General features: G+C 36.8%; 2 protein-coding genes across 2 annotated transcripts; both read left to right on the top strand.

The window, feature by feature from the left end:
* Positions 1-4,502: 4,502 nt before the first annotated feature.
* On the top strand, positions 4,503-15,499 carry LOC136263893 (fibropellin-1-like). Its single transcript, XM_066058514.1, has 6 exons — positions 4,503-4,587; positions 7,042-7,086; positions 7,140-7,394; positions 7,487-9,067; positions 15,155-15,309; positions 15,473-15,499. Exons 1-6 carry the CDS (start codon positions 4,503-4,505, stop codon positions 15,497-15,499), a joined length of 2,148 nt encoding a protein of 715 aa, XP_065914586.1.
* Positions 14,971-17,849, top strand: LOC136265128 (fibropellin-3-like). Its single transcript, XM_066059921.1, has 4 exons — positions 14,971-15,926; positions 15,976-16,026; positions 16,079-16,235; positions 17,670-17,849. Exons 1-4 carry the CDS (start codon positions 15,500-15,502, stop codon positions 17,764-17,766), a joined length of 732 nt encoding a protein of 243 aa, XP_065915993.1. The 5' UTR covers positions 14,971-15,499; the 3' UTR covers positions 17,767-17,849.
* Positions 17,850-18,347: the final 498 nt, after the last annotated feature.

Below are 18,347 nucleotides of genomic sequence, written 5' to 3'. Positions count from 1 at the left end.
TGAACAAATAGAGGAAGAATCTGAACCTCCAGCCAAGAAAATAAAAACCATTTTCAGTGATTTAACAAATGAGTCTGACTCTGCAACTGATTTAAACACAATTGTTGAAGAGTACTTACTTTCACTCTGCACTATGATACTGCAAGAAGAAGACCCACTTGTGTTTTGGAAACAAATCAAACACAATTTCCACATTTACCCAAAATGGCTAGTAGATTTCTCTCTTGAGTACTCTTTCTGAGGAATGTAAATTTAACTTTTCTTTGTTGAGATATGCAATTATGTGTATTTGTGGTGTCTGGTTCAGTTTGTGCCTCCCAATTGCCGAGGCTCCCCCTTTTGTTTGTTTGAGTCACAAATGATGATTCTTTTAATGATTGCAGTTTGTTGTGAAAAAATTTAATAAAAACCAAATAGCTTGGGATACTTATTGTTAATTTTTATGTTTCAGATTTCCCTCCCATGTTGGTCATTATTATGACATCATGCCATTATTTCATCATCTCGATCTTTAATGATTGCATGAAAGTAATAAACTAACTTGCAATTGGTTACATAATTCTCAGGAGAGAGGGCTTTAATTTAACTCTTGCACCTAGTATAGGATAGTGATCAATAACAGATCGAAATACTCTAATAAACCATTCAATAAAACAGTCAAGTGCATGTACAATTATAATGAATAATGAACTGCTCATGGTTTAGACTTACTTTCCTGGTCTGAAACAGAAAGTTAACAATAATATTGGCCTTATTTACCCCAGCTGATGTAAACCACTGCTAAACACAAGGCGCAATCATTCTAGTTTGAGATTTGAGGACATAGTATTTTCTTGCATTGCATAATTTATATAACAAAAATTTGGTTACATAAGTTCCAAGACTGGCTTGACTTTCCCATGTAGCTGGTTGTTATCTAGGATTGTTGTATACTCAACAAACATGCATAGCAGTGTTATTCTAGGGCTATAAGGGAACTTCCCCCATAAAATCCCAGACGTCGACCCTCCTACAACTGTGAGTGGCAACTACACTTAATATGGCACTAGGCATCAGGCTATTATGCTCATTACTCATTTGAGAGTAGTACTCAAATCATGCTTTGCCACCATTTTTAGATAGTGATGTCAATTTATTGCTATTTAAAATGTTTGAATGAACTTTTCTTTTCAGTTAGTTGTCGTATTTGCGACTTACCATTCTATCTAACTATATAAGAGTAGAATAACTAATGAGACTTTATATTAGAATTTTTGACTGCTCTATTAGAGTATCTCGATGGAATTGTACAAATACTCTTGCTAAGGCTTTATAATTGCTTCATAATGCCAGTACGATTATGAATTTCTATCAATTCCCAAAATAATTCCAGCATAATTTTTGCCACATCCCTATATGGCAATGGCATACAAAACTATCTCCAAATGGTTCAATCTCAGACTTAATATGTAAATATTCTAATGCCCAAGTAAAAAGTTACATATGCAACCTTAAAATGCTCTCAGAAATGCAAGGTCTAATTTTTAAAAATTCCTAGGGAACAGAACACATGACAATCAAAAATTTCTATATTATAGTAAGCTATTCAATATACGAGAATCTAACTTCATTAGATTAAACTTGTTTTCAAACTAGCGCACTAAACTTGCACTTAAATTATATCTCAGAAAGTAAAATTTCTAAACTGGAGTACATTCAAATAACATGAACAATCAGCAGAAATACCCTGATCAGTACTCCCAAAATACTTGATTTAAAATATTCTTTGTTTTGAGAATGCTCTCAACCATGAGAAAATACCTTAATGCATAATCTCAGATACATAGCTAATTTAAGTTAAATTTATATTCTGGAAGACATGTTAGATATCCATCCTGATTTTTGATCTTTTGGATTATCAGTGTCTTGTGACCTTTTGGATTATCACTGTCTTGTGACCTTTTGGATTATCACTGTCTTGTGACCTTTTGGATTATCACTGTCTTGTGACCTTTTGGATTATCACTGTCTTGTGACACCAGAGTGGTCAAACACAATAGTGATAATATCCACAGGTTGACAGTAGTTGGTAGACACTTTTCTAGCCAGAGCCTGATACTTGACACCATCTCATCTTCCTTATCCATCAGTGCAAGCAATTAGAATTCTGTGGTCTTTCTTCAATAACACCATGATGATGCCTGGTTGGTAATACTACTGATGTGAGATGTCATGAAAGTGCATTATCGAGAAGTACCTTTTAGTATGTGTCAAAGTGGATTGTATGGTTTGGTTGTTTAGACTAAATAGGAGTGACTGATCCTTGAGCAAGAAATGATAAAATTTATCTCAATATCTTAACATAGTGTTCATCTCTGATGGTTTGATAACTAACTCAATCATCCATGAATTCATATTGTCATACTGATGATAAGATGCTACTGTTAATTAAAATATGTAGGGCTCTACAACAGTACATACCTTCAAGTGTGAGACATCAGATATTGATATTATTTCTACACACATGCTTGCACACGCACATGAATGCATGTGCACATGTATACCTGAGTTTTGATTCATTAAAATATTAAAAGTCTCTCAGAAGTTGGGGGCTGTACCCCCAGACTCCTGCTTCTGGTAACTCAATACTGCTGCTGGAACCCCCTTCAAAAAATCCTGGCTATGAGGAAAACAACATACGTAATCCTCTCCAACACTGATTTAGATCAGGACACCAATGCACCACACACTCTTTGATTTCATCTTGTCAGTCATTCAAAAATCTCAGCAATGTATCCTGTCATCAATTCCATAATACTGTAAATTTTAAAACAATAGTTGACGGGGCATGGTGTCAAATGCTCTAAAAAGAGTATACATCAACTTGTATATGATTATCTATGCTTTTAACTGATTCTTTAATGATACTAGGTGTGGTGCATTGGTGTACTGATCTAAATCAGTGTTGGAGAGGATTACGTATGTTGTTTTCCTCATAGCCAGGATTTTTTGAAGGGGGTTCCAGCAGCAGTATTGAGTTACCAGAAGCAGGAGTCTGGGGGTACAGCCCCCAACTTCTGAGAGACTTTTAATATTTTAATGAATCAAAACTCAGCAAATTCGTTATTTTATGCAAAAAAGTACATTAATTGTAATGCATATAAGTGCTCCTAGGATGAAGCAAGTACTAGATAAAGTTACCTATAGTGGATGCAGACAACATAACATATAGAGACACATAGTAATCTGTCAGTGATAGTTATCTATAGGAACCATGAATTCACTGATAAAAATGGAATGACTTACAATCAAAACATTATAACTATGAATATGCATATATAACATAGGTTCATTTTGCATAACACAAGTGATAAATTACAGGAGTTCTATATCTTTAAACACTGCATATCAAAGCTATAGCAGTATAAGGTCATGCTCAGTTTTGCATTTTTTGTTAGAATGTCTGAAAAACTTTGCTAATGAAGCTTCTCAACATATGGATATTTACATGCATGTTCTATTAGAGTATATGAGAATAGTATATACCTGACTGCTTTATTAGAATATATCAATCTTTTTAACAAGTTTTGAAGAGGGCTCTGTAAATTTTTCCTGAGAGATGAATGCAAACTTTATAAATTGTTATGCTGTGCCATACACTATGTTTACTCACTCATTTGTCCTGCCACTCAATGGTGTGTTAGGGTCCTGCTGTAAACTCAGAAGTCTAAATTTTACAAGGAGGGGGGGTCCTGAACCTCCTACCTATACACCCCTCTGCAAGGTAGTTCTAGAAGTTGGAGTGCTTATTGCCATCAGGAAAAATATTGTTTTTGTGCATTCTTCTGTGCATCATAGTGAAACTGCCAGTGGTTTATATACCATGTTTGAGTTGTAGGGATTCCAAAGATGTTCATCCTTAAAGTTTGTCTTTATTTACAATACACTGTAAAAAATACTTACAAAATCTACCATAAATAGCAGAGGATCCAAAGGCAAGCATATACTGATTAGGATCTAACCAACATTTGAAGAGCCTGATCATTGCATAAATAATTCATTGTGTTAAACTGCTAGAAATGGTTTGTGAAATAGTCTGATCATCATTATTTTAAATGCGTTATTTTAAATGACCAAGTAAGGAAGCCTTGTAAGCTACATAAATACAAGCATTTAAACAACAATATTTTTGTAGCTGGACTTTTGATACCATGAATACACAAAGAGAAGCTTAGCCACCCATTCATTAGTTTTTACTATGCTGTATAGGAAGGGATATGCCATATATATATACTCAATTGACCTTACTGCTTTTTTCTGGTTTCCTCACCCAGTCTGGCAATAAGAGAGCTGAGAGACTATAAAATACATACAAACAGTGTGAACTTATAAACTGTGTATGTACATATCAGCTGGATAATGTATGATGTCACTGCTGTTTGTAGACGACCATAATTCCTTGCATTTATCCTCAAGGTTGTAACTACCCAACCTACTATGACACTGATAGTAGTCACTGTGTGATGACCTGTCCAAATGGAACTTATGGAGTTGTTAATGGAGCTAGTGATGATGTGTCTGTTAATCATACCAGGAACTGTACTACAAGTGAGGGAGTTATGGTCACATAACTGTACATAATTTGACACTACATATATGAACATGAAGTCATTACACTGCATTGTCATTGCTAATCTATCCAGGACACTACTTGTATACAAATGATTCCCAAAAGGACTGTAGGCTTTTGGGAATTGTGTGTATAATTATTTCCTTCTAAAGCTGTCTGTCTGTCCACAAGTGAGCTAACTCACCAACCTTTTCACTGATTAACCCGGAACTTGCTGCGAACTAATTGCCACACACAATTATTACATTTAACATGTCTTGTTTGCTGTACAGATCTGAAAATCTGCCATTGTTGCACCTACATGTATACACAGGTGTTTTAAGCACAACAATTATTTGCTACATCAATAGCATGGCATATATTATTAATATGCACATGTATAAAATTCTTCTCAAAGTGATTAAACAGATTATTCTGAATTAGTTAATGTTTGATTGTAATAGTTCATGGTCTATATGTGATTGGTAAAGTGGTGGTATGTGTAGAAGTACTATAGCTAGTTTTTATATGCTCAGCTGTAATAATTACTTGCTTGGTGAGTAGATTTAGTTGTGAAATGTACTATGCATGAGTCTTTAATGTTGGAAAGGCTGGTAGGAAATTTTACTTTGGTAATAAAAGCATCGTACTGCTGATGTCTAGAAAATACATAAATGATAGTAGCTATATTATATAGTTTGATAAGTTGGGTGGGTCTGTAGCCAGTCATTTCATTGTACTTACGGCTCTACGTTGAGGATATCTCTGATGAATAAGGCTACAGAAATTGAAGGCAGTTGGAATTTTAGGAGATCTGTTCATGCATTAGCTACTTTTTAAGTTCCATTTCTTAAAACCATCAAAATCAATATTGTAGCAGAGGTGTGAAATGTATACATCATCATTAGTTGGGATGTTAATGTTGCTAGTAGCAAATACCAAATAGAAAAAAACTTGTTGAATAGACAGGCCCTGGAAATAGCAATGGTTCTATTTGGCTGATGGTAGGAGGACTTAGATTGACATGCAGCAAACAGTTGGAATTGTGGGAATTTATTTATTCTTTTAAATATGCTTAATTGGTGTTTATGCTATACGTACCTTCAGTGTTGGGACAGTTACTTTTTACAAGTAACTATAATTCCATATCATATTACATATTATTTACAACTGAACTATTTAGTTACAGTTACATATTACCCATATACTAAAATAATATTACATATACCTTGTGTCCACAGCCTTAAGCTGTCACGTGTGAAACTACCACTTTGTCACATGATATGACTGCGTTATTGGACAATGTGCAAATCTTGGTTATAAGTAAGAAGCTGGTGAATAAGCTTCATTCAGTAGGCTTCGTTACTTTGTAGTGGCTAGGCGTTACTCAGTGAATTACTAACGAGACTAGTAATATCGTTCCTTAAAGAAAGTAATAATATTATGTAATATTAGACTTGTTACAGCAATTGCATTACTTAGGTAACACGTTACATTTTCAAGTAAGTAACTTGAGTTATATTACCTGTTTTTACAGCATATTTCTTTATATTACTTTGTTACCACAAAAGTAATAATTGTTATGTAACGCGTTACTTATGTAACACGTTATCCCCAACACTGCCGGTACCTTTTAGTAAGTTTTATTTGGTTTGATTTTTGGTATGTATAATGTAATGGTATTTAGTTTAATAATGCAATGTACATCATCTGAATGATGACAGGCGATCAACTCTGCTTCTAACAGATAGTTTTTATCTCCTCAAACTTTGCTTTGCTGAAGTCCAGAACAAATGTGTGCATGGAACTAATGCTTAGGTGGTTATTTTGATTTCTAACTACACTTATAATTGTTGAGATCTTATACATTTAAACATAGGAGGTATACATCTTACACCTATATGTTCATTAGCACTAACTTTTAGTTATATTAGCTATAGCTACTAAACGTATTACCGAACTTTTAGTTAGCAAACTAAATACCAGAGGTTTTAATATTACTAACTAAAACAACACCGAACTTTGCACCCCAAAATCTGCAAAATTAGGGGTATTATATATAATAATCTCACACTTGACTCACACGTGTTACAATGATTATAATGTTAAAATATATCTGGTCTGTGAGTATTCTTGTACCAATGGAAATGGAAAACCTGTGTTGTCCTACACTGCTTGTTGTTTGTTATTAACTTTACTTTTGTGCTGCAAAACTAAATGATGTGTTCAATTTCTGATGTAAAATTTCAAGAGGATGTTTCCCAAAACCCCTAGAACCCCTTTAGTTCTGCATTCTTGAAGAAGAAGCCATCTTAATTATTTATTGTAAACTCCTTAGTTTAAAGTACAGTTACTACCTCTCCTCTAGGATCATGTAAATATGTGTATGTACATCAATTTATTGCTGGTTTGGTGTGGTGCAGTATATCTAAGTCTTTTCTCAGTCCCTATAGGCTACTATGCAATATTCAATGCTACTCATTATGAATTTGATGTCAGTGTGTACTCTCCTGTTGGAACTGTTGTGTTCGAGGCACTAATATTTCTGAAGATGTGTTCTTAGTACTGGTTGATTTTGAAGATCACTACCTAGCCACAATTGGTGGTTTTGAACCATTTTCTATTAATGGAATAGGAAATAGTGCTGAATTTTATCCCATTTCTGAGGATATAATCCTAACTATTACAACAGATCGTGTCCTGGTTTCCTATGATAACAGATTGCTTTATCAGTTTCAGTTATCATTCCTTGCTACTGGCATTGTAACAGTATCGCACATAGTGACTGTCATTTTACATGAGATAGGTAAGTTGAGTTGCTGTATACGTATACATATACACAACTTTGTACCATCATACACCTGACATGCATGGTCAACTATTCTCTGTTCACTACAGATCCGTGTGATAATTGTCCAGCCAACTCCACATGTGTACCACACATGCCCCTTGATGGTGGTGTAGACTGTGTTTGTCCTCCTGGGTACAATGGAACTAACTGTGAAGTGTTTCTTGGATGTGATGATGATCCTTGTATGAATAATGGAAGTTGTGTGGAAAGTATTAACAATTTTACATGTTCGTGTCCTCCTCCACTAACAGGAAGGTTGTGCGAAGTTGACATGGTCAATGAGTGTGCACCACCAGGACCTTGTGTGAATGGTATTTGTAGTGACTTCATTAATTTCTATAACTGTTCATGTTATGATGGTTATACTGATACTAATTGTACAACTAATAATAATGACTGTCCTCCTCAGGCTTGTATGAATGGTGGAAGTTGTATAGATGGTATTAACACCTTTACCTGTAACTGTACTAGTCCTTGGACTGGAGATGTTTGTGATGTTGATGGTATTGACAATTGTACTAGCGTTGACTGTATTAATGGAAATTGTGTTGATCTGGTGAATGACTTTATGTGTCAGTGTGATCAAGGATATGAGGGTAGATATTGTGATGTCAACATTGATGATTGTATGAATGAGACATGTCTAAACAATGGAACATGTGTATATCAAGTTAACAACTTTACCTGTCAATGTAGTCCAGGTTATGAGGGTAGACTGTGTGGTGATGAAACTAATGAATGTGATCCAGATCCTTGTTATTATTTAGCAACTTTTCAGGACATTTTTCTTGACTACACATGCAGCTATTCACCAGACTTCACTGGGAGGAACTGCACTGAAAGAGTTAATGACTGTGCATCTCAGCCATGTCAGAATAATGGTTGCTGTCTTGATGGATTTGCTAGTTACTCATGCCTATGCCCTGAAGGTTCTACTGGTGAAAATTGTGAAACAATATTTGACCAGTGTGATCCTGATCCTTGTATGAATAATGGAACATGTACTACTCCGGCTCCTAACTATTTTATGTGTACTTGTCCAACTGGTTACACTACAAGAGATTGTTCAGAAGTTATAGACTATTGTGAAGGAGCAGTATGTATGAATAATGGAAGTTGTATAAACATGCCATTGATGGGTTATTACACATGTATGTGTAGCGATGGTTCTACTGGATGTTATTGTGAGATTGAAGTTGATGAGTGCAGTGATAAACCATGTCTTAATAGTGGAAACTGTACTGACCTAATAGGAAATTATACATGTACTTGTCCTGAAGAAATAACTGGAATTAAGTGTGAAATAAATATCGATGATTGTACTCCTGAAGATCTTTGTGTAAACGGCACAAGTGTTGATCTTGTTAATGACTTGAGATGTGACTGCTTTGTGGGTTTTACCGGAGACTCTTGTGACATTGACATAAATAACTGTATTCCTGATTCTTGTGTAAACGGAACTTGTATAGATCAAATTGAAGGTTTTGCATGTGTTTGCGATTTGGGATTTGCTGGACAATTGTGTGATCAAGATGTCGATGATTGTTTCTCAGATCCATGTGTAAATGGAACTTGTGTTGATCTTGTTAATGGTTATCTAATCAAAAACAGCCAAGCTGTAAAAAAAGGTGCGGCCCCCAAAAAGGCCATGGTGAAAAAAGATGTGAAATCCAAGGTGGCGGCCAAGAAATGGCTGTGATGGTAGGTTAATGGTTACATTTTAATAACGTCAATTCAGGTGAGCTTTGGCACAAAATTCACCTGAATTGTCGTTATTAAAATGTAACCATTAACCTACCATCACAGCCATTTCTTGGCCGCCACCTTGGATTTCACATCTTTTTTCACCATGGCCTTTTTGGGGGCCACACCTTTTTTTACAGCTTGACTGTTTTTGATTAGATATCACTTCTTTTTGTACCTGTATACTGCAAAGCCAGCCTTTGGCTGGCTTTGGGGCTTTTTTAACCCATGTGTTTTTTCTTTACCACAGGAAGAAGAAAAGAACTTAAAGAAGATTTTTAATACTTCAATTATTTTTGATTTTATTAGTAATTATACAAATTATATACATATATTTATTACATGCCCATTATTCCCCACAGGATATTTTTTTGCAGCTGATCTCTCTACTGGGTGACTTGAAATGTAGCTGAACTATATACAGGATGGTTTCTTGTAGCTGAACGCTCTACAAGGTGACCTCTTCTAGCTGGTCTCTCTACAGGGTGATCTGTTTCTAGCTGAACTCTCTACAGGTGATTTGTTTGCAGCTAAGCTCTCTACATGGTGGTTTCTTTGTAGCTGAACTCTCTACATGATGGTTTCTTTGTAGCTGAACTCTCTATAAGGTGACTTCTTCTAGCTGATCCCTCTACAGGGGGATTTATTTGTAGCTGAACTCTCTACAGGGTGATTTGTTTGCAGCTGAACTCTCTACATGATGGTTTCTTTGTAGCTGAACTCTCTACAAGGTGACTTCGTCCAGCTGATCTCTCTACGGGGTGATTTGTTTCTAGCTGAACTCTCTACAGGTGATTTGTTTGCAGCTAAACTCTCTACATGGTGGTTTCTTTGTAGCTGAACTCCCTACATGATGGTTTCTTTGTAGCTGAACTCTCTACAAGGTAACTTCTTCTCTACAGGGTGATTTGTTGTAGTTGAATTCTCTACAACGTGGTTTGTTTGAGGCTGAACTCTCTACATGGCGGTTTCTTTGTAGCTGAACTCTCTACAGAGTGATTTGTTTGCAGCTGAACTCTCTACATGATGGTTTCTTTGTAACTGAACACTCTACAAGGTGACTTCTTCTAGCTGATCTTTCTACAGGGTAAATTGTTGTGGCTGAACTCTCTACAAGATAACTTCTTCTAGCTGATCTCTCTACAGGGTGATTTGTTTGTAACTGAACTCTCTGCATGATGGTTTCTTTGTAGCTGAACTCTCTACAAGGTGACTTCTTCTAGCTGATCCCTCTACAGGGGGGATTTATTTGTAGCTGAACTCTCTACAAGTGATTTATTTGCAGCTGAACTCTTTATGTGGTGGTTTCTTTGTAGCTGAACTTTCTACAAGGTGACCTCTTCTAGCTGATCTCTCTACAGGGTGATTTGTTTCTAGCTGAACTCTCTACAGGTGATGTTTTGCAGCTAAACACTCTACATGGTGGTTTCTTTGTAGCTGAACTCTGTACATGATGGTTTCTTTGTAGCTGAACTCTTTATAAAGTGACTTCTTCTAGCTGAACTCTCTACGGGGTAATTTCTTTGTAGCTGAACTCTCTATATGATGGTTTCTTTGTAACTGAACTCTCTACAAGGTAACTTCTTCTAGCTGATCTTTCTACTGGATGATTTCTTTGCAGCTGAACTCTCTACATGGTGGTTTCTTTGTTGCTAAACTCTCTACAAGGTGAATTCTTCTACCTGATCTCTCTACAGGGTAATTTGTTTGTAACTGAACTCTGTACAAGTGCATTTTTGTGGGTGATCTCTCTGCAGGTTGATTTGTTTGTAGCTGAACTCACTAAAGGGTGATTTTGCTTGTAGCTGAACTCCTTGCATTGTGTCTAGTTTCTAGCTGATCTCTCTACAGGGTGATTTGTTTGTAGCTGATCTCTCTACAAGTTGATTTGTGTGTAGCTGATCTCTCTGCAGGTTGATTAATTTGTAGCCGATCTCTCTACAAGGTAATTTGTTTGTAGCTGAACTGTCTATAAGGTGATTTATTTGTAACTGATCTCTCTGCAGGTTGATTTGTTGTTTTAGCTGAACTCTCTACAGGGTGATTTGTTTGTAGCTGAACTCACTAAAGGGTGATTTTGCTTGTAGCTGAACTCCTTGCATTGTGTCTAGTTTCTAGCTGATCTCTCTACAGGGTGATTTGTTTGTAGCTGATCTCTCTACAAGTTGATTTGTGTGTAGCTGATCTCTCTGCAGGTTGATTAATTTGTAGCCGATCTCTCTACAAGGTAATTTGTTTGTAGCTGAACTGTCTATAAGGTGATTTATTTGTAGCTGATCTCTCTGCAGGTTGATTTGTTGTTTTAGCTGAACTCTCTACAGGGTGATTTGTTTGTAGCTGATCTCTCTACAAGTTGATTTGTGTGTAGCTGATCTCTCTGCAGGTTGATTAATTTGTAGCCGATCTCTCTTACAGTGTAATTTGTTTGTAGCTGAACTGTCTATAAGGTGATTTATTTGTAGCTGATCTCTCTGCAGGTTGATTTGTTTTAGCTGAACTCTCTACAGGGTGATTTGTTTGTAGCTGAACTCCTTACATTGTGTCTAGTTTCTAGCTGATCTCTCTACAGGGTGATTTGTTTGTAGCTGATCTCTTTACAAGTTGATTTGTGTGTAGCTGATCTTTCTACAGGTTGATTTGCTTGTAGCCGATCTCTCTACAGGGTAATTTGTTTGTAGCTGAACTCTGTACAAGGTACTTTTTTGTAGGTGATCTCACTGCAGGTTGATTTGTTTGTAGCTGAACTCACTAAAGGGTGATTTGCTTGTAGCTGAACTCCTTACATTGTGTCTAGTTTCTAGCTGATCGCTCTACAGGGCGATTTGTTTGTAGCTAATCTCTCTACAAGTTGATTTGAGTGTAGCTGATCTCTCTGCAGGTTGATTAATTTGTAGCCAATCTCTCTACAAGGTAATTTGTTTGTAGCTGAACTGTCTATAAGGTGATTTGTTTTTATCTGATCTCTCTGCAGGTTAATTTGTTTTAGCTGAACTCTCTACAGGCTGAGTTACTTGTAGCTGAACTCCTTACATTGTGTCTAGTTTCTAGCTGATCTCTCTACAGGGTAGTTTGTTTGTAGCTGAACTCTCTATAAGGTGATTTGTTTGCAGCTGAACTCTCTACATGGTGGTTTCTTTGTTGCTTAACTCTCTACAGGGTGTTTTGCTTGTAGCTGAACTCTCTACAGGGTGATTTGTTTCTAGCTTATCTCTCTACAGGTTGATTTGTGTGTAACTGATCTCTCTACAAGCTGATTTGTTTGTAGCTGATCTCTCTGCAGATTGATTTGTTTTAGCTGAACTCTCTACAGGGTGATTTGTTTCTAGCTTATCTCTCTACAGGTTGATTTGTGTGTAACTGATCTCTCTACAAGCTGATTTGTTTGTAGCTGATCTCTCTGCAGGTTGATTTGTTTCTAGATGATCTCTCTACAGGTTGATTTGTTTGTTGCTGATCGCTCTAAAGGTTGATTTGTTTGTAGCTGAACTCTCTGCAAAGTGTTTTGTTTGTAGTTGATCTCTCTACAAGGTGATTTTTTGTAGCTGACCTCTCTTCAGGGTGATTTGTTTGTAGCTGATCGCTCTACAGGTTGGTTTGTTTGTAGCTGAACTCTCTACAGGGTGATTTGCTTGTAGCTGAACTCCTTACATTATGTCTAGTTTCTAGCTGATCTCTCTACAGGGTGATTTGTTTGTAGCTGATCTCTCTACAAGTTGAATTGTGTGTAGCTGATCTCTCTGCAGGTTGATTTGTTTGTAGCCGATCTCTCTACAAGGTAATTTGTTTGTAGCTGAACTGTCTAAAAGTTGATTTGTTTGTAGCTGATCTCTCTGCAGGTTGATTTGATTTAGCTGAACTCTCTACAGGGTGATTTATTTGTAGCTGAACTCCTTACATTGTGTGTAGTTACTAGTTTCTAGCTGATCTCTCTACAGGGTGATTTGTTTGTAGCTGATCTCTCTACAAGTTGATTTGTGTGTAGATGATCTCTCTGCAGGTTGATATGTTTGTAGCCGATCTCTCTACAGGGTAATTTGTTTGTAGCTGAACTCTCTATAAGGTGATTTGTTTGTAGCTGATCTCTCTGCAGGTTGATTTGTTTTAGCTGAACTCTCTACAGGCTGATTTGTTTGTAGCCGATCTCTCTACAGGGTAATTTGTTTGTAGCTGAACTCTCTACAAGTTGATTTGTGTGTAGCTGATCTCTCTGCAGGTTGATTTGTTTGTAGCCGATCTCTCTACAGGGTAATATGTTTGTAGCTGATCTCTCTACAGGGTGAATTTTTTGTTGCTGACCTCTCTTCAGGGTGATTTGTTCCTAGCTGATCTCTCTACAGGGTGATTTTTTGTAGCTGACCTCTCTTCAGGGTGATTTGTTTCTAGCTGATTGCTCTACAGGTTGATTTGTTTGTAGATGAACTCTCTACAGGGTAATTTGCTTGTAGCTGAACTCCTTACTTTGTGTCTAGTTTGTAGCTGATCTCTCTACAGGGTGATTTGTTTGTAGCTGATCTCTATACAAGTTGATTTGTGTGTAGCTGATCTCTCTGCAGGTTGATTTGTTTTAGCTGAACTCTCTACAGGGTGATTGCTTGTAGCTGAACTCCTTACATTGTGTCTAGTTTCTAGCTGATGTCTCTACAGGGTGATTTTTTGAAGCTGTGAACTCTCTACAGGGTGATTTGTTTCTAGCTTATCTCTCTACAGGTAGATTTGTGTTGATTTGTTCATTGCTGATCGCTCTAAAGGTTGATTTGTTGTAGCTGAACACTCTGCAAAGTGTTTTGTTTGTAGCTGATCACTCTAAAGGGTAATTTGTTTGTAGCTAAACTCTCTCCACAGTGACTTGTGTGTAGCTGAATTCTGTGTAGCTGAATTCTCTACAGGGTGCATGACTTGTTTATAGCTGAACTTTCTTCAGTGTGACTTGTAATGTTCTGAATCTCTATAGTGATATATTTGCTTAACTCTCCACATGGTGACTGTCTTCTTGCTGAACTGTCTATAAGATTAACTGTTTGCAGTTAAACTCCCTACAGAATAACTTGTGATGTAATAAAATTCTATAATGGAGTAAATAAATTAGCCGAATGCTCTATTAGGGTGACTGTTCTATTAGAGTATCTCGATCTCGCATTTGCTACACGGAGTTGGCTTTCGAATCATAACTCAGTGGTTTGTAATCCGATTCTTCTGTACTACTGCAAGGACTTTCTATGAAGATTATTCCAGCTATACACCGATTTTCAGCTCATTGCTCTAAGCGGTTTGCCTAGTAGGCGTGAAAACTAATACTTTTTTATTCCTAAAAATCGATCGCGTAATTGTGACACAGGTTGGCTTTTGTGTCATATCTCCGTGGTCTTTATCTCGATTCCTTTCAAACCACCAAAAGGCACTCCTACGATGGTTACTCCATCTACATAGCAATTTTCAACTCACTCCATGAAGCGGTTTACCCTGTAGGCGTGACAACAAATCGATCTTGTTTTACGCGAATAATCGGTCATAACTCCTGAATCGGATTTGTACCAAATTTGAAGCTAAGATTCGCCTTTGGACTCCCTTTCTGTGTGCCAAATTTCAAGGCGATCGGAGTACGCGTTTGCTTGTTATAGCAATTTTTGCAAGTGTGCGAAAAGACGAAGGAGAAAAAAAAACGAAGAAAAAAAACGAAACTTTGGCAGCTCGTATCTCGGAAATGGCTGGAGCGATTTCCTTCAAATTTGGAATGTAGGCTCCCCTGGCTGGCGGGCAACTGTGTAGCAAATTTGGTTCCAATCAGACAAGTGATCACCGAGATACAAAGGTGTGAAAATGACGTTTTCGTTCTTCCTGTCAATATACTCACGGGTGTGGCGCGCCGGCTTCTTGGGCCGCACGACACACTACCGTGTGTCTTGATCAGTGTGATTGTGACTTGGGGTTTACTGGAGAAAATTGTGACATTGATGTTGATGATTGCATTCCAGACCATTGTATAAATGGAGCCTGTTTGGATGTTGTCAATGACTTTGGATGTGACTGTGACATGGGGTTTACTGGACAATTGTGTGACCAAGATATCAACGAATGTTTACCAGAACCTTGTGTGAATGGAAGTTGTCAAGATATTGTTAATGGTTTTGTATGTGACTGCGATGCAGGCTTCACTGGACAACTGTGTGATCAAGATATAGATGAATGTATCCCTCATCCTTGTATAAATGGGACTTGTTCAAACCTTGTCAATGATTTTATGTGCTTATGTGATGTGGGGTTTACTGGTATCACTTGTGACATTGACATAGATGATTGTACTCCCAATCCTTGTGTAAATGGAACTTGTCAAGATCATATTAACAGTTATATATGCATGTGAATGTAGTGAAGGATTTACTGGAGACATTTGTAACATTGATATCAATGACTGTGAACCTGTGTCATGTGTGAATGGCTCTTGTGTTGATCTTATCAATGACTTTAGGTGTGATTGTTATGTGGGATATACTGGAGACTCTTGTGACATTGATATAGATGATTGTATTCCCAATCCTTGTGATAATGGAACTTGTACTGATCTTATTGATGACTACAAGTGTACTTGTCCTGAAGGATTTACTGGCGAGAACTGCAGCAACATTATCACTTATTGTGATATTAACCCATGTCAGAATAATGGTAGTTGTACTGATGATGTGACTAATGATGACTACACTTGTACCTGTCTGTCTGAGTATAATGGGAAGAACTGTCAGATGAAAAGTTAATAATATAATTTTCAATGATGTATGTTATTATATTATTCAAATAGGTACATTATTGTCATCATCATCTTTCACAGAAGATGAGAGGTTTGTACCAGGTATTATTACAATAACCAGTTCATCTCACTCTACTCAACATGTTACATGTAGGACTACTGATTGGCATTGCTTGTGGGTCAGTTGGTGTCATCTTACTGCTCATCCTGATAGTGTATGTATACCTTGTTTGTTGTCAAATGTGGCAGCCTAAGAAACAGAAACTAGGGAACAGCGGTGATGTTAATGATGTCTTCATGTATAAAATGGGGTGAGTGTAGTATGCTCACATATGTACATTGTATCAAGAGAAATGGTACGAAAAGATGGTGCCTTGTATTTTTCAGATGATATGAATTTATGAATTTCATATTCCAATGGTGATTCATATTCAATTACAAGATACTTGTATTTGTGAACATTTAATTTTGTTGACCTATAATTACTGGTTTGTTTTAATACTGTGACTAGTAATATTGTACCACTTGGGTATGCTCACCTAATAGGTGAAGAGACAAACCTACATTCACCACTTTACTTTTATACAAAGGTATCTAGATATCAATTGTGGGTTTAAATTTTTGGGCTGTGGTATTCACAAAAAAAGAAATGATTGTGGGTTTTGCTGGTTTTAGTGGTATTATTTCTAACCAAGTAACCTAGTTAAGGTGCTGAAGAGTATAGGTAACCAGGGGTTAATCTAGGGGGGTTTCTGTGGTTTCCAGAAACTGGTCAAGTGTATTCAGGTAATCAAAATTATATTTTATAGTGATTTGCAATGGTACAAAAGTTTAGATTGAATACTCTAATAGAGCAGTCAACCAGTCTAATAGAACAGCCACATTTTGTATATCTCTTAAGAATTGTAAGTAGCTAGCTAGCTACTCATGCCCCAAGACCCCCAGAACAACATCCGTGTCTGTTGTATGCTTCAAATGTCAAATTTGCTCTGTCCCTTAACTCTTTAGTCTGCACCTGATACTATACCAGAATCAAGGACAATTAAGCAGCCTACATTATACCTAACATAATTATATTTTTTAACTGTCATAACTGCTACCAGATTCTATTTCAAATTACACAATTTTCTGGAAAATACCCTCTAGATTTAAATTTGCATATAGCAAAAGTTTGGAACCAGTCACCAAAATTCCTGGGGCCACCCTTTGGTTACTGACCTTGAGAATGTCTATACCATCTTGTCACATGGTTGAAATGTGCTATATAGAAACCATCCCCAAACAATTATTTAGTGGTGCGTAGTAGCTGAACTACCTGATGATGACTCATTCAATTATTTTTCCTTGAGGAGAATGCTTGTCTAGCTAAGCTTATATGGCTAACTCAAACCTGCAATGCAAATCTTTAAGCAGCTCAATATGAAGAATCAAAGGGAACTGATGTTTTGTGGTTGCCTCAGTATCAAAGGAATTGTGGTCAGGGCTATATCATGATGTCACCCTAACCACAGGGCAATATGTGAAATATAACCCTGTGGTTTCCTTTAATCTGAGGTGTCAAAGTGGTATGTATAGCTTATAGTTGTGATAGATGTTTGTTGTAACAGAGTAGCTAGCCTTATTCTTACCCCTCAATCTTTGTCATGTAAGTTATGTATGTATACTTTGCATATCAATTTGTGTAGCTGTCTATGAGGCCTTTTCAGAGTAGACACAAGACTTTGCATTTTTTTTGTTGTCTACAGGAAGCAGATTTTTGATAATCCAACATATTTGGATGTGACAACACTCATCAATGAAGATCGTGAAATGATTTCTAATGATAACTTTACCCTCTACTGAACGGTGTTCAAATAACTTAGTTATATTAGATGTAACGCTCTACTTTTGTGCAAGATAAAGATATGTACTGTACAACAGTTCTTTGTGACATGTAAAAACTGACCAGAATGTGCTGCACACATACACTTATGCTATGGCAATGGAGATTGCTTTACAGTTGTAACGGAAAAAAAACAATATTTGCTGCATTACCATGTAGAATTTGGGAGGGATATGTGTTGAATATCTTTAGCACAAATGTATTTCTATCCTTAGCAGCTATGCTTTTGCACTATATAAATTATCCTAATTGCCAGGAAACAAAAGAAATTAATATAAACACTATGGTCTATACATAACACCTTACTAACTTTTTACTGGGCTAGATGGAATGCCCTGGTCACACCCTCAGTACTGACTGTCAAGTGTTGTACAGTGGGAGTTACTAGTGACTACTGCGAGTACATCAATATAAAGACAACCATCAGTGTGGTATAGGAGAGACCTATTATATGCATTGGGACGGCGAACTGTGAACTGATGACTACATGACAAAATGATCATGAAAACAGCACAGCAGCACAATGCATGAGTTCCATCTG

The sequence above is a fragment of the Dysidea avara genome, chromosome 8 (genome assembly GCF_963678975.1).
Source record: "Dysidea avara chromosome 8, odDysAvar1.4, whole genome shotgun sequence".
Lineage (NCBI taxonomy): Eukaryota > Metazoa > Porifera > Demospongiae > Dictyoceratida > Dysideidae > Dysidea > Dysidea avara.
The sequence above is the reverse complement of the archived record's forward strand: the minus strand, read 5'-3'. Positions and strand labels throughout refer to the sequence as shown.